This window comes from Salmo salar, chromosome 01, assembly GCF_965601325.2.
Source record: "Salmo salar chromosome 01, fSalSal1, whole genome shotgun sequence".
NCBI lineage: Eukaryota > Metazoa > Chordata > Actinopteri > Salmoniformes > Salmonidae > Salmo > Salmo salar.
The window spans coordinates 8,960,508-8,986,310 of NC_138291.1; the positions used below are offsets into that span (position 1 = coordinate 8,960,508).

Below are 25,803 nucleotides of genomic sequence, written 5' to 3' on the forward strand. Positions count from 1 at the left end.
TTATACATTTAGAAAATGTGCGCAAATAAATAATCACTTGAAACTTTCCAACACTTTATTCAAGCCATAACCAAATCATTTCTGATAGGCTAGCTCAGTGGTTCTCAACTCCGAGCCTGGAGACCCGAGTACTGCTGCGTTAATTATATCACTCAAATCAGGGACTGGTTTAGAGCTGGGACACCAGATGAATCCAATGAACTATCAGGTAGAATAGAATACCTGTAGCATACTGTATGATTAAAGGTGCGCTTTCAACAGCACCATCTTTCGGTTACACTCGGGAACTTTCGGGGGGAAAAACATGTTTCTTTAAAGATGAAGGATAAGCGGCGCAGGCGCACACGCTCAGCAAAGCAGAGCCAGACCGTGCTCGTCTCGCCCTATTGGTGGTCACCTATCTGGGGTTCAAAGACCACACAAGTGTGATATGAGCAACATTGTATCCGAAGTTCAAAGTCCCGTTATTTCACGCAGGGAACATGGGTGACAAAAAGATACTGTGCATCGGGCTGGTATGTCTGGATATTATCAATGTAGTGGACAAATACCCGGAAGAGGACACTGACACCAGGTAAGTGATGTTTCATACTGAATGCACTCATCATCTCTGGTGCATTTACCGTTTCAATTACATAGCTACAGTCCTAAAAACACTCACACCCTTTTTATGATCACCGAGCGGAGCGAATAAAGCTCTGCGCCTGCGCAATACTCTGCTACTTAACACATTGCGATGCTGGATCCTTGGTACGTCCGTAACCATTTTAAATGTCAACTTCAAATGGGGTAAGGTTAGACGTAAATGTTATGGCTAGGGGCTGTGACAGATCCACTTGTAAACGAACTACACACTTCGCTGTACCACTAGTTTGCAAAAATCATAATGAAGTGAGTTTTACGTTAACTTCGATCTCACGTTCTTCACGCCTAGACCTACTAAGATATATCCTACTTGCACTAGACGAGCACGAAAATAAACATGAAAGCCGTTGTTTCAATATTGCTACACTAGTCAGTAAATTCACAACAGTAAATGAGTGACTTGAAGGAGGGCAATCATGGTTACTACCTAAACTAAGATATTACAGGTGTCTGTTATTCATCCATGCCTCTGCATGTGCGCACAGGTGTTTGTCTCAACGATGGCAGCGTGGTGGGAACGCGTCCAACTCGTGCACTGTGCTGTCACTCCTTGGCGCTCCCTGTGCGTTCATGGGGTCCCTAGCTCCTGGGCATGTTGCAGAGTAAGTAGCATGTTGTCAATTTAAAGCAATAAGGCCCGAGGAGGTGTGGTATATGGCCAATATACCACGGCTAAGGGCTGTTCTTAAGCACAACGCATCGCGGAGTGCCTGGACACAGCCCTTTAGCCGTGGTATATTGGCCATATATCACAATTCCCCCAAGGTGCCTTATTGCTATTATTAACTGGTTGTCAACGCAATTAGAGCAGTACAAATAAATGTTTTGTCGTAACCCGTGGTATACGGTCTGATATACCACGGCTGTCAGACAATCAGCATTCAGGGCTCAAACCACCCAGTTTATAAAAACAGATATTACATCTGACAAACTTGGATTATTATAAAAATAATAACATGTATTTTATTCTCATCTTCCTTAGGTCTACTTTTGGGGATTTATTTCATGTGTTTCGGTAGAATGAATTCTTAGTTTTACTTTGGGGATTTGTTTCATGTGTTTAGAATCAGTTAAGACAGGCTGTTTTTGTTTGTTTGTTATTTCATGTCCTTTTGGTGTTACAAAGACATCTTCCAAATCTGCCGAGATCAGCCATCATTTATTCCAGATTTTCCTGAGGTGATATGATCTAGAACAGTTATGGATCTCAACAACAATAACTGTCTATCTAGACATCTCTCTTTCTTATACAGTGATTATATCCCACAGCTTTGTACTAGATGACTTTCAGACGTACCAGATTGACATCTCTCTCCTGTCAGAACACCCTCACAGCTCCTTCCCTACCTCTATGATCATAAGCAATGTGACCACGGGCACTCGCACCATCCTACACATGAACAGGTTTGTGTGTGTTAAGGTGTTTAGGTATGTGTCTGTGTTTAGGTGTGTGTGTGTCTGTGTTTAGGTGTGTGTCTCTGTGTTTAGGTGTGTGTTTGTAGGTTCAATTCAGATCCTGTCCCGAAATTCCTCACTCACGCTCACTTCTCCACTTGGGCTCTCCTGTGCTGCTATCCCTGTCTCTACCACTAGGTGGAAACCTGTCCCCACTAACCCCCTGCTCTACCCCATCTCCCAGGTATGCTTCTCAGAGGTCATAGGTTATGCCCTCTTCTCCCAGTCTGCAGCAAATGTTCTCCCCCGCTCCGTCCCTTCAGGCCAGACGAAACACGTGTTATTATCATCATTATTTATTACAATAATGATGTTATGATATAACGACGATGTATGTAGTAATCATTATCATTGGGTTCATTGAGGGTTGCGTGTTTGTGTGTGTCTGTCTGTCTCCCTGCTCTGTCAGCTTCATCGTGGGCGATTTCTCTCGCCGCGGGGTGGACATTTCGTCCGTTGCCTGGCAGCGGGAGGGGGAGACCCCATGTGCGTGTTGCGTGGTGTGTCCCCCCAGCGGCTCACGCACGGTCGTGCTCTCCGACACGTAAGACACGCACGTGGCGGACGATCCGGCACTGGATCCTGTAATGCTGTGTTTGGGTCTAATACGGGATATGCTGCTCCACTGCAGTAGAATAGAGCCAGAATGGAGAGTCACACAACGCTGTAGCCAGATAACTGCCTCACAATATCAGCTCAAAGGGTGTTGTAAGATTGTCATTCTTAGTCATACTTCTTGAGCCAAGTGAGTGAGTTAATAATTAGTGAGTGAGATATTCATTACAGTATAGATGGATGTAACTCAGAAGCCAAGTCAGTTAAGGCCATGATACACTAGCAAATGTGAGGCAATATTGCCAATGTATCATCAGCTTTACAGTTTGCAGCAGTATGTCCCGTAATCGTAGGGTTAGGGGCGTGTCTGTCTGCAGTGGTGCTGCGTGGATTAATTCTGGGGGATCATCTCTAATTCTACCAATTCGATCACTGCATGCTAAATGTGTTGTTACAATGTCATTTCATCCATTGATAATACTGTATCATGTGATGTGATTTCCATGGAGAAGTATGGGAATTCTACCTTTATTTCAACAAGGAACACAGACTGAGACCAAGGTCTCTTTTACAGCTGGGCCCTGCGTATACATGTTTACACATACAGTTTAGGTACAATGATTAAGAAACTACACAAGACAAACTACACAAGACAAACAAAACAATCACAGATAACACTAAAAAATACAGCAGCAGATTACATTTACACATAGGTTATTCCCCTAACAGCACAAGAACTTGCATTACCCGAAGCAGTTACAAGCAATACAAAAATAAAAATCCTCCAATAAATATGTAAAATGAGCAAGGGGGACAAGAGTCTGAAGTTTAAGTTTAGTCTGCAGGCTATTCCATAGGCAAGGAGCGTAACAGGAAAAGGCAGCCATACCCAACTCTGTGGAAATCACATGGGCCTCAAGTGTAATCCATGCTTCAGACCTGGTTTTTGGAATTATAATTATATTGTTGATAAGTGATGATAAATAAGGTAGTTTATTCAGAAGTGCTTTATAGACAAACACGAGAGCATGTTGTTCTCGTCTTATGGACACATTATAAAACACAGTGGTGAGTTCTGTAGCTAGCACCCGTAATAAACCTAAGTGCCAAATGATAAGTAGCATCCAGCGATTTTAAGTGTTGATGCCGTAGCGTGCATGTACAGTTGAAATCGGAAGTTTACATTCACCTTAGCAAAATACATTTAAACTCAGTTTTTCACAATTCCTGACATTTAATCCTAGTAAAAATTCCTTGTCTTAGGTCAGTTAGGATCACCACTTTATTTTTAGAATGTGAAATGTCAGAATAATAGAGAATGATTTGATTTATTTCAGCATTTATTTCTTTAATCACATTCCCAGTGGGTCAGAAGTTTGCATACACTCAATTAGTATTTGGTAGGATTGCCTTTAAATTGTTTAACTTGGGTCAAACGTTTTGGGTAGCCTTCCACAAGATTCCCATAATAAGTTGGGTGAATTTTGGCCCATTCCTCTTGACAGAGCTGGTGTAACTGAGTCAGGTTTGTAGGATCCTTGCTCGCACACGCTTTTTCAGTTCTGCCCACAAATTTTCTATAGGAGTGAGGTCAGGGCTTTGTGATGGCCACTCCAATACCTTGACTTTGTTGTCCTTAAGCCATTTTGCCATTACTTTGGAAGTATGCTTGGGGTCATTGTCCATTTGGAAGACCCATTTGCGACCAAGCTTTAAGCTTTAACTTCCTGACTGATGTCTTGAGATGTTGCTTCAATATATCCACATAATTTTCCTCCCTCATGATGCCATCTATTTTGTGAAGTGCACCAGCCCCTCCTACAGCAAATCACCCCACAACATGATGCTGCCACCCCCGTACTTCACGGTTGGGATGGTGTTCTTCAGCTTGCAAGCCTCCCCCTTTTTCCTCCAAACATAACAATGGTCATTATGGCCAGTTTTGTTTCATCAGACCAGAGGACATTTTTCCAAAAAGTATGATCTTTGTCCCCATGTGCAGGTGCAAACCGTAGTCTGGCTTTTTTTATGGTGGTTTTGGAGCAGTGGCTTCGTTCTTGCTGAGCGGCTTTTCAGGTTATGTCGATATAGGACTCATTTTACAGTGGATACAGATGCTTTTGTACCTGTTTCCTCCAGCATCTTCACAAGGTTCTTTGCTGTTCTGGGATAGATTTGCACTTTTCGCACCAGAGTACGTTCATCTCTAGGAGAAAGAATGCGTCTCCTTCCAGAGCAGTATGATGGCTGTGTGGTCCCATGGTGTTTATACTTGCGTACTATTGTTTGTACAGATGAACATGGTACCTTCAGGCATTTCGAAATTGCTCCCAAGGATGAACCAGACTTGTGGAGGTCTACAATTTCTTTTTTCTGAGGTCTTGGCTGATTTTCTTTTGATTTTCCCATGATGTCAAGGAAAAAGGCACTGAGTTTGAAGGTAGGCCTTGAAAAACATCCACAGGCACACCTCCAATTGACTGAAATGATGTCAATTAGCCTATCAGAGTATGTAAACTTCTGACCCACTGGAATTGTGATACAGTGAATTATAAGTGAAGTAATCTCTCTGTAAACAGTTGTTGGAAAAAATGCTTATGTCATGCACAAAGTAGATGTCCTAACCGACTTGCCAAAACTATAGTTTGTTAACAAGAAATTTGTGGAGTGGTTGAAAAATGAGTTTTAATGACTTCAACCTAAGTGTATGTAAACTTCCGACTTCAACTGTAAATTTTATCCCCATAATCTGTAAGAGACATAAAAGTAGCTTGCACAATTTGTCTTCTATTTGTGGAGGACAAACATGTTTTGTTTTTATAGAGGAAGCCTTGCTTGATTTATTTTATGTTGTTGCCATTTACAAAGTTCGTCAACATGCATTTTAAAAGACAGTTTATCATCCAGCCATATCGCTAAGTATTTATATGCAGAGACCTGATTAATCCAAGAGCCATCTGCACGTGTATTTTCAACAAACTTTTTGGACCTATTAAAAATCATAAAATGTGTTTTTTCCTTTCCATTTAAAACAAGTTTCAATTGTAAAAAAGACCCTTGTAATATCTTAAAATCTGTCTCCAGCTGCGATAATGCTTGGTCAGCCGTTGAAGCAATATAGTACATGACAGTGTCATCAGCATATAGATTAATTTTACACTTTCTTACCCCATCACCGATATTGTTTATGTAGATAGTGAACAGTAATGGACCAAGTATATTACCTTGTGGGACCCCTTTAACCAATTCCAATGGCTCCGACTGGATGCCATCGACTCTAACAGCTTGACTTCTATCCTTTAGCTAGTCATGAAACCAATGACAGGCATCCAATCCCAGTCCTATTAATGACAGTTTACCCAAAAGTATCGCATGGTCTACAGTGTCAAAAGCTTTAGACAAATCTATGAACAAGGCGGCACAGTACTTTCTATTATCTAGGGCATTAGCAATATCATTTACAACACGTACAGTGGCCTTAGTGGTACTGTGTTTAGGTCTGAAGCCAGATTGATTTCTAGAAAGAGTATTGTTAACAGTAACAAATTATAGTAGTTGCCTATTCACAAATGACTAGAATTTTAGCCAAACAGGAGATTCATTTCATTACCATTCAATTCACTACCATCACCTCCCTTGAGGAGTGGTAAAACAAAAGCTGTTTTCCAAGCTTTAGGAATCTTTCCTACCACTAATGTTTGATTGCAGATGTGCGTTACTGCACTAGCAATGATAGATACCGCATACTTGAGTAAATATGGATCCAGATTGTCAGCGCCTAATGATTTCTTTGAATCTATAGCAGATAGTGCAGATAAAACCTCATCGTCTATGACTTTTTGGAAATTAAAATCCGGCTTACCGTTTTCCACATCAGTTGGGGGCCGACAGGCTGAAACAATAGACTGGTCAGGATCATGTTGGACATTTATTTATTTTATTTTTCAAAAAGAAAACCAGCAGAAATTAAGTGCTTATCACAAACGTATGTTTGATCGCTGACGATCCCAGATTCCGATGTAATTTGCTTTGGCAGGGACATTGAGGAGGTTCCTCGTTTAAGTGAGTTAACAGTTTTCCAGAATTTTGAGGGATCACCAGCAGACTCTGTCATAGCATCAAGAAAATACCTAGATTTTGCCTTTTTTATTCTTCCGGTCCATTTATTTCTCAATTGCCTAAAAAGCAGCCAATAAGCTAGTAGGGTGGGAGTATGAACTTCCCCTCGTTTCAAGATGAGTTTTCTGTCAAACTTGGTAGGCTGCATTTCTAGAGCTTTATGGTGTAACCTGACAACCAATCGGATTTGAGATTGACACCCTCCCAGTTTTTGATTATGAACTCCATAGCCTAACTTTTCTCATTCTAATCTATTCTATATCTATTAAGCTGGCTTGATTTCCTATCCCAGCCTGGTCTCATAGACTAGACGTAACATATAAATGTACATCCGGGGACACTCAAATTTGTATGATATGTTACGTTTGGTATGTTTACAAAAGACAGAAGCTTATTTAAGGCAAAAACGAAAGTAGGGTGGTTGGATGAGCAGGCATATAAAGCAAATGTCTAGCAACCCAAAGGTTGCGTGTTAGAATTTCATCATGGACAAATGTAACATTTTTGCTAACTAGCTACTTACTACTTTTTAGCTCCTTTGTAACTACTTAGCTAAACCTTCCACTAATCTTAACCCTTTTAACCTGACTCCTCAACCCTAACCCCTAGCAAAGCTAACATTAGCAACCTAGCTAATGTTAGTATTTGCCACCTAGCTAATGTTAGCTACAACAAATTGGAATTCGTAACATATTATACGTTTTGCAAATTTGTAGCATATTGTACGAATTGCAGTTCATAACATATCATACGAAATGGATAATGGACATCCACAAATTAATACATACCATACGAAACATAACATTTTATTTTTTTATTTCACCATTATTTAATCTGGTAGGCCAGTTGAGAACAAGTTCTCATTTACAACTGCGACCTGGCATACTAATCATACTAATTGTGTCCCGGAATAACATTTACTATGTTACATCTGCCCCTGAGTCCAGGTTGCCTATCCAATAAGGTTAATAATAATTTTGTTTATAAAAGGAAATCTCTTTGTTTATCTCTTTCCCCCTCCACCCCTGTCTCTTTCCCCTCTTCCTCTCCCCCTCTCCCTCTCTTCCCTCATCTCTTTCTCTCTTCCCCCTTCCTCCCCCTCTCTCCAACTCCCCTCTCCCTCTCTTCCCCCTTCTCTTTCCCCTCTTCCCCCTCTCTCCAACTCTCCCCTCTCTCTCTTCCCCCCCCTCCCTGTCTTCCCCCCCCTCCCTGTCTTCCCCCCCCTCCCTGTCTTCCCCCCCCTCTCCCTGTCTCCCCCCCCTCTCCCTGTCTTCCCCCCCTCTCTCCCTGTCCCCCCCTCTCTCCCTGTCTTCCCCCCCTCTCTCCCTGTCCCCCCTCTCGCTCTCTTTCTCTCAGGAACCTACCTGATGTGTCAGCAACAGACTTCTCTAAGGTAGATCTCAGTCAGTACAAATGGATCCACTGGGAGGTGAGCTCACAGAGGTTATAGAACACTCTACTCTAGATTTAGGTTCAACTTTGACCTTATTGATCAAATCAAATGTTATTTGTCACATTCGCCAAATACAACATGTGTAGTAGACCTTACAGTGAAATACTTGCATACAAGCCCTTAACCAACAATGCAGTTTTAAGAAAATATTTACTAAATAAACTAAAGTTAAAAAAAGTAACACAATAAAATCACAATAATGAGTCTTTCTACAGAGGGTACCGGTACCGAGTCAGTGTGCAGGGGTACAGGTTAGTCGAAGTAATTTGTACATGTTGGTAAGGGTGAAGTGACTATGCATAGATGATAAACAGCGTGTAGCAGCAGTGTACAAACAAAGGGGTGGATCCATGTAAATAGTCCAGTGGCCATTTTTATTAATTGTTCAGCAGTCTTATGGCTTGGAGGTAGAAGCTGTTAAGGAGCCTTTTGGTCCTAGACTTGGCATTCTGGTACCGCTTGCCTTGCGGTAGCAGAGAGAACCGTCTATTACTTGTGTGACTGGAATCTTTGACAATGTATTGGGCCTTCATCTGACACCGCCTAGTATAGAGGCCCTGGAGGGCAGGAAGCTTGGCCCCCGTGATATACTGGGCTGTATGCACTACACTCTGGAGCGCCTTACGGTAGTAGGCCGAGCAGTTGCCAGACCAGGTGGTGATGCAACCAGTCAGGATGCTCTCGATGGTGCAGCTGTAGAACTTTTTTGAGGATCTGAGGACCCATGCCAAATCTTTTCAGTCTCCTGAGGGGGAAAAGGGCATTGTCGTGCCCTCTTCACAACTTTTTTGGTGTGTTTGAACCATGATAGTTTGTTGGTGATGTTGACACCAAGGAACTTGACACTCTCGACCCGCTCTACGTACAGCCCTAGTGATGTTAATGGGGGCGTGTTCAGCCCTCCTTTTCCTGTAGTCCATGATCATCTCCTTTGTTTTGCTCACGTTGAGAGAGGTTGTTGTCCTGGCACCACACTGCCAGGTCTCTGACCTCCTCCCTATAGGCTGTCTCATCGTTGTCAGTGATCAGGCCTACCACCGTTGTGTCGTCAGCGAACTTAATGATGGTGTTGAAGTCGTGCTTGGTCACGCAATTGTGGGTGAAAAGGGAGTACAGGAGGGGACTAAGCACGCTCCCCTGAGGGGCCCTCATGTTGAGGATCAGCGTGGCAGATATGTTGTTGCCTACCCTCACCACCTGGGGGTGGCCTGTCAGGAAGTCCAGGATCCAGTTGCAGAGGGAGGTGTTTAGTCCCAGGGACCTTAGCTTAGTGATGAGCTTTGTGGGCACTCTGGTGTTGAACGCTGAGCTGTAGTCAATGAACAGCATTCTCACATAGGTGTTCCTTTTGTCCAGGTGGGAAAGGGCAATGTGGAGTGCAATTCTGTCATCTGTGGATCTGTTGGGGCGGTATGCGAATTGGAGTAGGTTTAGGGTATCCGGGAGGATGCTGTTGATGTGAGCCATGACCAGCCTTTCAAAGCACTTCATGGCTACAGACGTGTGCTACGGGGCGGTAGTCATTTAGGCAGGTTACCTTTGCTCTCTTGGGAACAGGGACTATGGTGGTCTACTTAAAACATGTAGCTATTACAGACTTGGTCAGGGAGAGTTTATAAATGTCAGTGAAGACTCTTGCCAGTTGTTCCGCGCATACTCTGAATACACGTCCTTGGTAGTCCATCTGGCCCTGCGGCCTTGTGAATGTTGACCTGTTTAAATGTCTTACTCACATCGGCTACGGAGAGCGTGATCACACAGTCATCCAGATACTCTACTCAGAGGCTAAAGGGGCAATCGATTGCTTGGACTTTGAAATTAATGATATATAGCCATTGATTATTGAAGAATATAACTTATATATGCCTCATGAGCTTCGTTCAGCTGCGTAACCCCATCATAACCCAAAGTATAAGCTTGTTTTATGCCATTTGTTTGTAAACAATGTAATTGTAAAACACATGGTTAAAACAATCATTTTAATGTCATGGATGATCAGTCCTTTTATCCATAGCCCTGTCTATGAATTTGTGAGTGGTTACATTTCTCCAGCCCCATCCCTAAACTGTTTACCTAAAAAGGTGTCTTTGTGTCCGCTTTTGCTGTTATTTGAACTGCAGCTTGCCCCTTTAACAATAATTTCATAGAACTCTATATTTAATCATTATTCAACCATTTTTGTATCATGTACTGTTTATAACACTTAAAATGCAAACAGGTTATAAACATGACCAACAGTGTAACATCCATGACAGGTTTTGGTCATGTTTATAACATGTTTGACACATGACAGGGCCGTAATGCTGAGGAGCAGGTGAAGATGATCCAGCAGGTGGAGCTGTCTAACGACACTTTGCCACAGCAACAAAGGATCACCGTATCCGTGGAGATAGAGAAGACCAGGGAGCCTCTGTACCAGCTCTTCCAACATGGTGATGTGGTACGACGCCCTCACTGATAGCATGAGTATCACCCATAATACTCTGGAACAATGCCTCCCGACAACATCATAAGCAACAACAGCGCATGCGTCATATGATTTATATAACATGTATAAAATGATAGTTCATCACTATTTATCCTGATTATGTCATTGCTGGCATTAAATAGGGCATTACCAAACCTGGTAACTGTCATAACACTGCCCTGTACCTGACCTGATGCAACATTTCCTCTCCAGGTGTTTGTCAGTAAGGATGTGGCCATGCACTTTGGCTTCCACTCTGCTGCCAGTGCTCTGAAGGGCCTCTACCACAGAGTGAAGAAAGGGTGAGTGGACACACAGATAGAGGAAGAGAGCGAGGGACAGGCAGGCAGGTAGGTAGAGAGACAGATGGACGGAAAGAGAGACTGACAGACAGACGGATTGGGAAAAAGAAGGCGAGCATGTGGGGGTGTACAGTCTAAAACTTCATGCCACTGTTAACTCTTCATATTCTGATCCAGTTTGCCATTGTAGTCTCAACACCTGAAAGTAGGCTTCCTGTGTTCCAGGGCTGTCCTCATATGTGCCTGGGCAGAGAAAGGGGCAGATGCGATGGGTCCTGATGGCATAGTGGTCCACTCAGATGCCTTTCCGCCGGAGGCCGTTGTGGACACGCTCGGAGCAGGCGACACTTTCAATGCATCAGTGATCTACACCCTGTCAAATGGTGAGATATAACTTTTTTTATTTTTTTATTTTACAGATAGTCAAATGGTAAGGTGATATTTGTATTTTCTACACCCAAAATGCAATCAATCATCTATTGTCTCCCTCTCCCCTGGTAGGAGGAGGAGTACAGGAAGCTCTCACATTCGGTTGCCAGGTGGCAGGCAGGAAGTGTGGTGTCCACGGATATGATGAAATAGTGACAAAGAAAGAGTGAAGAACAACGTGCACTGTAGCTGGAGGGTTTTTGACATAACAGTAGACTTTATTTTCAATTCTACAAACACAAACTTGGCAGTAGGTATAGGAACGTTTTGTCACGTCACAAAACTCAACACTCAGCAAAACAGCATTAGAGGTACTATTAGTTTTAACAGACACATTTCAAGCCAAACCCTGTGTTTTGGAGGTTAAAGTAATTATTTAGAAGTTTTATTCTCATCTTTCCCCATTGTTGTTTCCTCCCAACCATTGTTAGTTGTTTATTACGCAATGTCCAGATTCTCCTGGCTAGCATTTTTTTTAAATTCTAGCAATGCTAGCGGAAGTGGGTAGGATCCGTTAGCCACACATTCAAAGGCACGGGGCCTAAAACCTAACTTATGGTGAATTTAACAAAATGTTCTTGCAATAAAACAGAATAAATATAACATTTGTCATTATCTGGCAACAAAGAGTCTTGTAAGTCCTTCTCAGGGGCCTTGGGTCTTTCTCAGGGGCTTGATACTGTATATGCAAGACTTCAGTTCATTGTGGATGTCATTGTTGCACAACAAACACTATCAGGATACTAAAACATACTTATGGACACATATTACATTTACAGTAAAACACAATATGAAAATGATTACATTTTATAAACATTATCCTCCTATGGATTGAAATGGAACTAACAGTACAAATCAAACGATCTTCAAAACAACAGTGATGATAATTACAATATTTATATAATCTCCATAGTCATGTGACAGTTGGCTTAAAAGTAGTGTGTGTGTGTGTGTGTGTTCGTTCAGAACTGCCTGGCACTGCTGGGGTCACACTGTAACAGGCGGACTATTGACGGGTCACTCTTGGCACCTTTGATGAATTCCTCCAGGGACAGCCTACCTGCAATAATAAGCCACGGGATTGGATGAGGAACTTGGTTATTCATCGAAGGTTAAAATAAGAGCTAATGGGTGGAGGCAGAGAAAGGGGTCCATCCCAGTAGTCTAAAGTGGCTCCCTCTCATACACTGATTCCCCTCTTCTGCACTGCAGCGTAGCCCAGTGGTTAGAGTGTTGGACTAGAAACCAAAAGGTTGCAAGTTTGAATCCCCGAGCTGACAAGGTCAAAATCTGTAGTTCTGCCTCTGAACAAGGCAGTTAACCCAATGTTCCTAGGCCATCATTGAAAATAAGAATTTGTTCTTAACTGACTTGCCTAGTTAAGTAAAGGTAAAAAAAAACTACTTCTGCAGACAAACTGGACTATTGGAAGCTATCACTGAGCCTGTGTGGCTCAGTTCAAAGCTATCACTTAGCCTGTGTGGCTCAGTTCAAAGCTATCACTTAGCCTGTGGGGAAGGGGGATAGCTAGTCAGTTGTACAACTGAATGCATGTTCTGCATTTAACCCAACCCCTCTGAATCAGAGAGGTACGGGGGGCTCCCATAATCAACATCCACAGCACCCAGGGAACAGCGGGTTAACTGCCTTGCTCAGGGGTAGAACGACAGATTTTTACCTTGTCAGCTCAGGGATTAGATCCAGCAACCTTTCAGTTACGGGCCCAACGCTCTAACTACTAGGCTACCTGTCAGTTGGATACTATCACTTAGCCTGTGTGGCTCAGTTGGAAGGTCATGGGTTCAATTCCCTCAGGGATCACACATTCTCAAACTCCAGTCCAATGACTATCAATCCAACATAGCTGTTACGCCAAGAGATCCGAACCCTTTGACAGGGTCACTAGATGTTGGGTTAAGGTCGCTATTGTCCGAGTCCATGTTTGTAATGCCTTCACATAAAGATAGAGGGCGCCACTTATCCACTTTTAGACTATTGAGATTCACCTAATAAAGCAGGCCATTAAATGATGTGCAGAAACACTTGTGGTTTTGATTCTCTCTTTCAATCATTGCTATCAAACTGTTGAACAATCAGACTATCGAACTATCAGGCTACCAAACTTTCAGACTATCAAGCTATCAAATTATCAGGGAGAAAGGAAAACCAGCAGTAAAGTTTTATCCTAACCCCTTTATGGGTTGGTAGTTGAATAGCCCTGCAGAAGAAACCACTTAATAGGGACGCCTGCACTAAATAGTCCTGGGTTGGTTATGTCCTAAATTGCACACTATTCCCTATACGGTCCCAAATTGCTCTGTATTACCCATATAGTCCCAAATGGCACCCTATTCCCCATATAGTCCCAACTGGCACCCTATTCCCCATATAGTCCCAAATGGCACCCTATTCCCCATATGGTCCCAACTGGCACCCTATTCCCCATATAGTCCCAACTGGCACCCTATTCCCTATATAGTCCCAACTGGCACCCTATTCCCTATATAGTCCCAAATGGCACCCTATTCCCCATATGGTCCCAACTGGCACCCTATTCCCCATATGGTCCCAACTGGCACCCTATTCCCCATATAGTCCCAACTGGCACCCTATTCCCTATATAGTCCCAACTGGCACCCTATTCCCTATATAGTCCCAAATGGCACCCTTTTTCCCATATAGTCCCAAACGACACCCTTCCCTATATAGTCCCAAATGGCACCCTATCACCGATATAGTCCCAAATGGCTCCCTATTCCCTGTATTTGTGGAATATGGTGCCATTTGGGACGAATCCCGTGCAGGGTTCCTCACCATCATTGTTTGAGTCCATCTGTCTGAAGATCTTGTCTGTCCTCTTCTCAGGTGTGGACTCGTCTTCTGGCATCTTCATGACAGAGGACACCATTTTGTAGATGGCCTAGGGAGATGGCACATAGATGAATAGAGAGAGGACCATAGGAGTAGAGAGTTAAAGCTATAATCATTCATTGAAACAATAACAATGCAGGCACCCCGCCTCTGTTTTGTTAAAAAGCTGAGGAATGTATGCCCTAAAATTCATAGAGCTATGGATGCCAGGACTGCCTGAAAATTATAGTTTTAACCATGATTTTTAAGCTATACAGTGTTTGTTCACATTAATATTGTTTACAAACATTGTAGTAAAACAAGATTCTATTTTGGGTTCTAATGGGGTACCACAGTTGAACTAAGCTCATGAGTAGGAGCTGTGGTTTATGGTGCGCTTCTTGAGGCACTGTGCTTTTACCGGTATTTCCAGCATTATCCACTAGTGCTGCTGCAGGCAGAAGATTCTAGGAAATGTTCTGTAATTGACACATAGCTTTCTCCAATCAATCCAGGTCTGGTTGTGCCTGTGTATTTGGTGGGGGGATTGCCTAAACCGGGTGAGGCGTAGCTCTGCTAATCTTAATAAATATATATATTTCACAGGGAATACTATTTGTAGATCAGTGATCCTACAGTACACCTCACGTTGCTGATCCTCTCCAACAGGCTCAGAAGTTGTAGTAAAAGATGAGGGTCAGTTAAAGGTAAAATCCACAAAATAACTATTTTGGTATTTGTTTCATTAGTCCTCTATTGATTCAGTCCCAAACTGTTTTACATGTCAGCGAGTTGTCAAGATATATAACTTTCAAAATACAGAAAGTTTCACAGTATGATGCATTTTGCATCAAATGACCTCTTGACGAGCTCGCTAGATGTTAGCTTAACCGTTTATTGTGGTGGGCTAAATCAGGATCACAGAGTGTTTCTTAGTAGTCTTAAACAAATCTACTTTGAAACAAATGTATACACCTCACACACATGGTTATGGGCTTAAAAACAGAACACACCTGTACCATTACAGATATAGAGTTGAAATACACTGCTCAAAAAAATAAAGGGAACACTTAAACAACACATCCTAAATCTGAATGAAATAAATAATCTTATTAAATACTTTTTTCTTTACATAGTTGGATGTGCTGACAACAAAATCACACAAAAATAATCAATCCAATTTATCAACCCATGGAGGTCTGGATTTGGAGTCACACTCAAAATTAAAGTGGAAAACCACACTACAGGCTGATCCAACTTTGATGTAATGTCCTTAAAACAAGTCAAAATGAGGCTCAGTAGTGTGTGTGGCCTCCACGTGCCTGTATGACCTCCCTACAACACCTGGGCATGCTCCTGATGAGGTGGTGGATGCTCTCCTAAGAGATTTCCTCCCACACCTGGACTAAAGCATCCGCCAACTCCTGGACAGTCTGTGGTGCAACGTGGCGTTGGTGGATGGAGCGAGACAAGATGTTCCAGATGTGCTCAATTGGATTCAGGTCTGGGGAACGGGCAGGCCAGTCCATAGCATCAATGCCTTCCTTTTGCAGGAACTGCTAACACACTCCAGCCACATGAGGTCTAGCATTGTCTTGCATTAGGAGGAACCCAGTGCCAACCGCACCAGCATATGGTCTCACAAGGGGTCTGAGGATCTCATCTCGGTACCTAATGGCAGTCAGGCTACCTCTGGCGAGCACATGGAGGGCTGTGTGGCCCCCCAAAGAAATGCCACCCCACACCATGACTGACCCACCACCAAACCGGTCATGCTGGAGGATGTTGCAGGCAGTAGAACGTTCTCCACGGCGTCTCCAGACTCTGTCACGTCTGTCACATGTGCTCAGTGTGAACCTGCTTTCATCTGTGAAGAGCACAGGGCGCCAGTGGCAAATTTGCCAATATTGGTGTTCTCTGGCAAATGCCAAACGTCCTGCACGGTGTTGGGCTGTAAGCACAACCCCCACCTGTGGACGGCGGGCCCTCATACCACCCTTATGGAGTCTGTTTCTGACCGTTTGAGCAGACACATGCACATTTGTGGCCTGCTGGAGGTCATTTTGCAGGGCTCTGGCAGTGCTCCTCCTTGCACAAAGGCGGAGGTAGCGGTCCTGCTGTTGGGTTGTTGCCCTACTACGGCCTCCTCCACGTCTCCTGATGTACTGGCCTGTCTCCTGGTAGCGCCTCCATGCTCTGGACACTACGCTGACAGACACAGCAAACCTTCTTGCCACAGCTCGCATTGATGTGCCATCCTGGATGAGCTGCACTACCTGAGCCACTTGTGTGGGTTGTAGACTCCGTCTCATGCTACCACTAGAGTGAAAGCACCGCCAGCATTCAAAAGTGACCAAAACATCAGCCAGGAAGCATAGGAACTGAGAAGTGGTCTGTGGTCACCACCTGCTGAACCACTCCTTTATTGGGGGTGTCTTGCTTATTGCCTATAATTTCCACCTGTTGTCTATTCCATTTGCACAACAGCATGTGAAATTTATTGTCAATCAGTGTTGCTTCCTAAGTGGACAGTTTGATTTCACAGAAGTGTGATTGACTTGGAGTTACATTGTGTTGTTTAAGTGTTCCCTTTATTTTTTTGAGCAGTATATATTACCTTTTGATTTTGCATCCCAATATTGCACTTTTTACACATCACAGAAGACTGAAATATAACAAAACTGTTTGACATTGAAACACCGGGTTAAATCGTTTTAATGTTTATTAATTATGAAAAAGAACAATGGCAGACAACCCATGAGCCCACCAGACTACAGGAAATGGATCTATGGTTGCAATACTACCCCCTTCCTTCAGGAGAGCGTGTCCCCACGCTTACTATACCAACTCCCTCACGTGTACACGCCTCTTGGATGGCCTCAAGGGCGCCATCCGACTTCTGAAACCAATGTAGTGAATTCTGGGGGAAGCCCTGACTGGGACTCGAACCCTGATCCAGCGTCTGTCAAGCCAACACCTTAACAGTTACACTAAGAGGTTCGTAGTAGCTACAGTTCATTCAGAAAGTATTCAGACCACTTCACTTTTTTTCCACATTGTTACGTTACAGCCTTGTATTAAAAAAAAATGTTTCCCTCGTCAATCTACACACAATACCCCATAATGACAAAGTGAAAACATGTTGTTTAGAATTTTTTAAACATTTATTACAAACAAAAAACATATCTTCTTTACATAAGTATTCTGACCCTTTGTTATGAGACGCGAAATTGAGCTCAGGTTCATCCTGTTTCCAGTGGTCATCCTTGAGATGTTTCTACAACTTGACTGGAGTCCACCTGTGGTAAATTCAATTGATTGGACATGATTCTGATATGCACACCCCTGTCTATATAAGGTCCCACAGTTGACAGTGCATGTCAGAGCAAAAACCAAGCCATAAGGTCGAAGGCATTGTCCGTAGAGCTCTGAGACAGGCAAAGATCTTGGGAAGGGTGCCAAAACATTTCTGTAGCATTGAAGGTCCCCCAAAACACAGTGGCATCCATCATTCTTAAATTGAAGATTGGAATCACCAAGACTCTTCCTAGAGCTGGCTGCCCAGCCAAACTGAGCAATCGGAGGAGAATGGCCTTGGTCAGGGAGGTGACCAAGAACCCAATGGTACCACTTTGACAGAGCTCCAGAGTTCCTCTGTGGAGATGAGAAAATCTCCCAAAAGGAAAAGAAGGAAAACCATCTCTGCACCACTCCACCAATCAGGCCTTTATGGTAGAGTGGCCAGACAGAAGCCAATCCTCAGCCCACTTGGAGTTTGACAAAAGGCACTTAAAGGCCTCTCAGACCAACATTCTCTGGTCTGATGAAACCAAGATTGAAATCTTTGGCCTGAATGCCAAGCGTCACGTCTGGAGGAAACTTGGCACCATCCCTACGGTGAAGCATGGTGGTGGAATCATCATGCTGTGGGGATGTTTTTCAGCATAGTCAGGATTGAGGGAAAGATGAATGGAGCAAAGTACAGAGAGATCCTTGATGAAAATCTGCTCCAGGGTGCTCAGGACCTCAGACTGGGGCGAAGGTTCACCTTCCAACAGGATAATGACCCTAAGCACACAGTCAAGACAACACAGGAGTGGCTTTGGGACAAGTCTCTGAATGTCCTTGAATGGCCCAGCCAGAGCCTGGATTTGAAACCGATCTAACATCTCTGGAGAGACCTGAAAATAGCTGTGCAGCAACGCTCCCCATCCAACCTGACAGAGCTTGAGAGGATATGCAGAGAAGAATGGGAGGTACTCCCCAAATACAGGTGTGCCAAGCATACCCAAGAAGACTCGAGGCTGTAATCGCTGTCAAAAGTGCTTCAACAAAGTACCGAGTAAAGGGTCTGAATACTTATGTAAATGTGATATTTGCATATATATATTTTTTTTATACATTAGCTAAAATGTCTAAAACCCTTTTTTTTGCTTTGTCATTATGGGGCATTGTGTGTGGATTGATGAGGGGGAAAAAATTATTTAATCAATTTCAGAATAAGGCTGTAACGTTAGAAAATTGTGCGCTGCCCTATGGCACTCCCAATCACAAGCGGATGCTATAATACACCGGTGGAAGATAGGGGATTGAGACTGACCTGTACGATCTCCAGCATCTCCGCGCGGCTGATGTAGCCGTTCCCATCCAGGTCGTACATGCTGAAGGCCCACTTGAGCTTCTGCTCCAGCTTGCCTCGTGACGTTACGCTCAGCGCGATGATGAACTCCCTGAAGTCTATCGTCCCATCTGCGTTGGTGTCGAACGTGCGGAAGACGTGCTCGGAAAATTTGGAGGCGTCCCCGTACGGGAAGAAGTTGGCATAGATCTTCTTGAACTCATCCACAGTCAGGTGGCCCGTGGGGCAGTCTTTTAGGAAGCCTCTGTACCACTCCTGGAGCTCGTGGTCAGTGAACTCTGTGTTCTCGCGCAGGTCATTCAACACCTCCGGCCGTAGCTTGCTGTTCTGTTTGCCCATGGCTGAGGCAGCCCCTCCTCTTGCCCAGTTGGTGTTTCTCTCCCTCCTTCAAGACAAAAGTATTTTTGACGTTTTCTTGTTTTCTTTCACAGTCTTGTTTTTCTCCACTCTGCAACTGACTCCTTTTTCCTGGAGGGGAATGGGCAGGGGGGTTGATGGAAGATAGTCTATAGAGAGAAGGACAGAGAGAGAGAGAACCTGGTAGTAGGGGTATGTACACTAGGTATATTTTCTATCCTTTAGAAGGCTAGGATCCAGTGTGTTTGGAAAAAACCCAGAGCCTGGACAATGTCTGGCCAACTCTGAGGTAGCATCTGCATGACAACGTCTGGCCAGCTCTGAGGTAGCATCTGCATGACAACGTCTGGCCAGCTCTGAGGTAGCATCTGTTTGCGGGAATGAGTTATAATGTCATACATGTCTAATTGATCAACAACCCTGCCACAAGCCATTATTCATTCTAGTTCTCAATCAATGAAAACCAAAACAGAAAAACTGCAGTCTTCAATGGTGATATAATCTGAAATGAGTCACTGCTGACATACTGCACACTTTTTTGGGGATTTTATTAACAGCGGACTAATGAAAAAAAATATACAAATATAGTTTTGAGTGAACTATCCCTTTAACATACAGTGTACTCATTCTGAAGTGAAACAAACAAGAGGGTACTAAGGCAACGAGCAGCTCAAAATATGAAACTCCAGCTGTCCGTAATGAAATACAATGAGATCTACATTTTTAGATAAATCGCTTTATCCATCTGATGGAAAACCTACAATACATAAATTAGCTGGTAAATCCTGACTAATTTGCCAATACATTTTTCTATTAGGAGATGGAAACTTCACATGCAGCGCATATTCATTAGCCATCATTATTGACCTTAAAGAAAAATGTATACATCATCAGAGTGTTTTACAATTATGTCTAAATGGTTTTTCAAATACATGTGTGATTTTCCGTTGTTGTGAGTTTAGCTATGCACACTGAGTGTATTAGTTGTGTGTATGCCTTTATTTTTGACTGTCTGATAATCCATTAATTAATAAGACTGCATTACTCAATCTCTAGCCATTTTAATAATTAATAATTGGATGTAATAAATGTATCACTAGTCACTTTAAACAATGCCATTTTATATAATGTTTACATACCCTACATTACTCATGTCGTGAAGTTGGCCTGTGGGTAAGGTTTATGACCCCCCCCCCCCGTAAATACCTTTCTCCCTTCCCCTCTCTTTCTGACCCTACTGAAGGACTGTTGAATAGCCTTTGTTAAATATAGAGAGTCTGGGAGCATCAAACAAGTTGGGGGAAAGGAACCATATTTTGGTAATAAAACCAGTTGGAAATATGCTTTGAAACTTAATGAGTATGGATGTCAGTTCGGTTGTCATCTGAGACATTATGACTGATGACAGGACGACATAAACTGTACCTGGGAAAGTATACACCCTCTAGTTATCAGAGTCACATGGAATTGTTATGCAATTGAAAGGTTTGATATTGAAATTGTTTGTTAGGAGATTAAATGTAATTTTAGCTTCCAATTGAGAGAATTGGGTTTTCATAAGGAAAGTGACCTGCTTGATCAGTGGCCCGCCCCTGTGAAGAGACAGGGGTCATAAACCTTGAAACACATCCTTCCCCCTCTCTACTATATAAGACAATGACACAATGTAAACAGTGGGTTCCACTACGTGAGGTCTGCAGCCTCTGCGTTACAAGGACACACATGTCAAGTACAGAACTAAGCCAACCTCGGCGTGAGCTTTGGTTGTGAATGGTATGAACTTTGAACTTATTCACTACTGAAGTGATACTTCCTAGCCGTTGAGTTAGCAGCGGCCGCTGTAGACGTGGGCTAGGAAAGGACGGACGACGGATCCAGTCTACCACAGACGAAGATACTACCACGTATCCACTTTACCACCATTGACATTCTTCCGAGGACAGGAAGTTCTGTCGGCCAACCCGGCCAGCATCTACGACCAACCTAGCGAAGCGCAGCTCAGAGTAAATATTTATTGCGTTTTCCTTTTCCAAATGGGCGGGAATTTAGAATGCATAAGATACTGTATTTACAATAGCATAGCTGCTGTTTCTTTGTTCCTAAGTCTTCCCGCTCTTTCATTCAAGCCCAACCCCCTTTCGTTGTGTAACAAGCCGTCATGTCGGCTCCGTCCACCAGGGGCGTTTTCTGCATGACATCATTTGTATTCTGTGTATATGTAATTCTGTGTGATTAGTTTAGGTATTTAGTAAATAAATAATTAAACCCAATTTTGTATTGCTGATTCAACTTGTTAGCCAGGGTTTGTGAAGATAACCAAGAATTTACCACTTTCATTATGAGACTGAAAATAAGGTGAGGATTGAGATGACAGCTATCGATGTAAAATATTACTAAGTCTTTTAAGAGTTTATTCGGAAGATAACGGCTCTATAAACGTTCTTCCGTGGTGCCCCGACTTTCTAGTTAATGACATTTACATGATTAGCTTAATCAGGTAATATTAATTACAGAGAAAGGATTTTATAGAATAGCATGTCATATCACTTAATCCGGCATAGCCAAAGACACGACACTCATCTCATATGTATATACTTTACTCTATTTTGTTCTACTGTATTATTGACTGTATGTTTTGTTTATTCCATGTGTAACTCTGTGTTGTTGTATGTGTCGAATTGCTATGCTTTATCTTGGCCAGGTCGCAGTTGCAAATGAGAACTTGTTCTCAACTAGCCTACCTGGTTAAATAAAGGTGAAATAAATAAACATAAATATACCATCTACTACATCTTGCCTATGCCGTTCGGCCATCGCTCATCCTTATATTTATATGTACATATTCTTAATCATACACTTGTGTGTGTATAAGGTAGTTGTTGTGAAATTGTTAGATTACTTGTTAGATATTACTGCATGGTCGTAACTAGAAGCACAAGCATTTCGCTACACTCGCATTAACATCTGCTAAACATGTGTATGTGACCAATAACATTTGATTTGATTAAAAAGAAACAACTACCGTCTGCTATAAAATAAACGCTAGTTTCAGATGAAATACAGGAGGATGGAAGGTACAGTACCATAGAGGACATGATGAACTACAGGAGGATGGAAGGTACAGTACCATAGAGGACATGATGAACTACAGGAGGATGGAAGGTACAGTACCATAGAGGACATGATGAACTACAGGAGGATGGAAGGTACAGTACCATAGAGGACATGATGAACTACAGGAGGATGGAAGGTACAGTACCATAGAGGACATGATGAGCTACAGGAGGATGGAAGGTACAGTACCATAGAGGACATGATGAACTACAGGACGATGGAAGGTACAGTACCATAGAGGACATGATGAACTACAGGACGATGGAAGGTACCATAGAAGACATGAACTGCAAACCTGCATTGTGGTTCTTTCCCCCTTTGTCCTCTATTGCTCCTCTATTGTTCTTCAAGCAAGATGGAGGCCGATGACATCACATCAGACCATCAGACCAACTCGCGACTCACGACGCCGAATCATAATACCTGGTAATCTGGTCCTGGATCTTGGACCCAGTACCAAACGCTCCAGTATCCGGATCATAACGGGATATGTGAAAGTGGCCTAAAACTGAAACTAAGGGTCTGGATTCAATCCGTGTCGCCGAAGTATCGTGGAAGATCCGCATTAAAATATAAAGGTAATTTCCGATTAAGCCGACATATGCAGTGTTTACCGTGAATGCAGTCTCCGCCTTTAATTGCCAATCGCGCTATGAAGCGGATCTTCAGCACTACGGATTGAATAGAGCCTTAAATAATATTAAAACAAAATAGAAATATCTGTATACAACTTCAACTAAACAAAAAATTGCAAATCAGGTATAAAATACTAACAAACTAAACTGAATTCAAAATACATGTATAATATAAACACAAAACTATAATAACCTTGATGTGTGTCTGTGTGAGAGACCTGCTAGGGGTTCTAATGCCCTGATGTGAGTAGATGGAGCAGAATGTGTTCATCTGCAGTCGTTCTCATGTCAGGGCATTAGAACCCTGCCCCCCCCCCCCCCCCCCCCACACACCACACACACACACACACACACACACACACACACACACACACACACACACACACACACACACACACACACACACACACACACACACACACACACACACACACACACACACACACACACACACACACACACACACACACACACACCAAGTGGTGCTGGATGGTCATTGACTATAGGAGAGGTCGAATGCTTCGGGCCTGCTAGTCAACTCAAAGATGTTCGTAGCAGACACTCAAGTCAATTCCAATCCAAACTGCTTACCAGGACTACAGTACAACATATTTTCTGCTGCTTTTTCTCTCACTAGTCAGCTCAGACACTCAGCCAATTAGCTGACGCTTTTATTTGAAAGCAACTTACAATCATGCGTGCATACATTTTCCATAAGGATGGTCCGAGCGGGAATCGAACACACAACCCTGGAGTAGCAAGTGCCTTGGTTTATCAACTGAGCCACAGAGGACCACATATGCTGTTATATGTGAATGCAATTGACTACAACCCTTATGATTTGAACCAAAAAAAATCTTTGTCATGTGGAACGCTATTTTGGCTGACTGTCATTATGGATGACTGTCATCCATCCTGTCTGCCCAAAATATGCCCTCTCCTGGGGCTGCTTGTTCCAAGACAGGGCTGTTCAATTACGGTTCTGAAGGGCTGAAACACTTCTGGTTTTTATTTCTACCTGGTAGATAATTGCACTCATCTACTGTCCCAGGTCTGAATCAGTCCCTTATTAGAAGGAGAGGATGAAAACCAGAAGTGATTCTGCCCTCCAAGACCAACATTGAACAGCCCTGTTCTAACTTTTCAAATCTAGGCCCTGATCAGCCCTGATCTCCCCACTCACTCACTCACTCACTCACTCACTCACTCACTCACTCACTCACTCACTCACTCACTCACTCACTCACTCAATCATTCTATTTTCTATGTGAATATAGTGCAACAATATGTGCTCCCTCCTTCCCCCCTGGCTTGGCACCCCCTGGCTTGGCTGTGTATTGTGTTGGCAGGAGCTTGGCACCCCCTGGCTTGGCTGTGTATTGTGTTGGCAGGTGCTTGGCACCCCCTGGCTTGGTTCTGTATTGTGTTGGATGGTGCTTGGCACCCCCTGGCTTGGCTGTGTATTGTGTTGGCAGGTGCTTGGCACCCCCTGGCTTGGCACCCCCTGGCTTGGCTGTGTATTGTGTTGGCAGGTGCTTGGCACCCCTGGCTCGGGTCCCAGTGAGCCCTTTGTGTGATGGTCCGACAGCTGGCACTATGCCCTTAGAACCAGGAGGCCAGGGCATCTACTTTGGGGCCTTCTGGGACTTCCCTGTGTGGTTTTCTAAGGACTGCTGCACTCACTACCCCATAATCACAAACTGGTTGAATCAATGTGTTTCGACATAATATCAACAGAAAAATGCAATGTGATGACGTTGTGGAAAACTGATTGGAAAGGAATTTGGGAAATGTGTCCTTTTAATTTTTAAAAAAATCCAATGACATGGTTAAAGTATTTGTTGATTACATGTTGAATCATTTTTAGCTAACAACTCAATCAAATGTAAATCAAACTAGATGTTGAACTGAAGGGGTATTGTTTCACCTCACAACAATAGTGAGCGCAGGGTTCAGTCTGTTCAACCAGGGCTAGGTTTAGTGGTTCAATCAAATCTGCACTAAAATAACAATGTTCCTGTCTGCACCTTGAGAAGACTTGTTTCAGATCATATAACTGGGACTAAGCTAACTGGTTTGGGGACAGATCAACTGTTATACATTTCATATGTATGCATGTACACTGAACAAAAATATAAACGCAACATGCAACAATTTCAAAGATTTTTACTGAGTTCATATAAGGACATCAGTCAATTGAAATAAATAAATAAGGTCCTAATCTATGGATTTCACATGACTGGGAATACAGATATGCATCGGTTGGTCACAGACACCTTAAAAAAGGTAGGGGCGTGGATCAGAAAACCAGTCAGTATCTGGAGTGACCACTATTTGCCTCATGCAGCGCGACACATCTCCTTCGCATAGAGTTGGCTGTGCTAAGTTTCTGGATATTGGTGGGAACTGGAACATGCTCAATGGGTAACATGTCTGGCGGGTATGCAGGCCATGAAAGAACTGGGACATTTTCAGCCTCCAGGAATTGTGTACAGATCCTTGCAACATGGGGCCATGCATTATCATGCTGAAACATGAGGTGATGGAGGTGGATTATAGGCACGACAATTCGCCTCAAGATCTCCTCACGGTATCTCTGTGCATTCAAATTGCCATCGATAAAATTAAATTGTGTTCGTTGTCCGTAGCTTTATGCCTGCACATACCATAACCCCACCGCCACCATGAGGCACTCTGTTCACAACGTTGACATCAGTAAACCGCTCGCCCACGTGACGCTGTACACGCTGTCTGCCATCTGCCTGGTACATTTGAAACCGGGA

General features: G+C 43.2%; 2 protein-coding genes across 8 annotated transcripts in view; one reads left to right on the forward strand and one right to left on the reverse strand.

The window, feature by feature from the left end:
* Positions 1 to 328: 328 nt before the first annotated feature.
* On the forward strand, positions 329 to 12,028 carry khk (ketohexokinase). 7 transcript variants are annotated; one of them, XM_014201870.3, is made up of 9 exons: positions 329 to 574; positions 1,131 to 1,247; positions 1,915 to 2,049; positions 2,510 to 2,644; positions 8,131 to 8,203; positions 10,521 to 10,667; positions 10,908 to 10,996; positions 11,222 to 11,379; positions 11,498 to 12,028. In XM_014201870.3, exons 1-9 carry the CDS (start codon positions 483 to 485, stop codon positions 11,593 to 11,595), a joined length of 1,044 nt encoding a protein of 347 aa, XP_014057345.1. In that variant the 5' UTR covers positions 329 to 482; the 3' UTR covers positions 11,596 to 12,028.
* The window catches only part of LOC106607246 (hippocalcin-like protein 1), a 28,745-nt gene continuing 14,562 nt past the window's right edge, over positions 11,621 to 25,803 (reverse strand). Inside the window, exons 2-4 of the mRNA XM_014204061.3 lie at positions 18,876 to 19,420; positions 14,240 to 14,345; positions 11,621 to 12,485 (exon numbers count right to left, since the gene is read on the reverse strand). Coding sequence (XP_014059536.1) covers positions 12,388 to 12,485; positions 14,240 to 14,345; positions 18,876 to 19,253 — 582 coding nt within the window. The 5' untranslated portion in view covers positions 19,254 to 19,420 and the 3' untranslated portion in view covers positions 11,621 to 12,387. The remainder of the gene's footprint in view (positions 12,486 to 14,239; positions 14,346 to 18,875; positions 19,421 to 25,803) is intronic.

Coding starts and splice junctions, on each gene's coding strand:
- khk (XM_014201870.3), top strand. CDS start 483: ATGGGTGACAAAAAGATACTGTGCATCGGGCTGGTATGTCTGGATATT. Junction 575..1,130: donor GAAGAGGACACTGACACCAG/GTAAGTGATGTT, acceptor ATGTGCGCACAG/GTGTTTGTCTCAACGATGGC. Junction 10,668..10,907: donor TCTTCCAACATGGTGATGTG/GTACGACGCCCT, acceptor TTTCCTCTCCAG/GTGTTTGTCAGTAAGGATGT.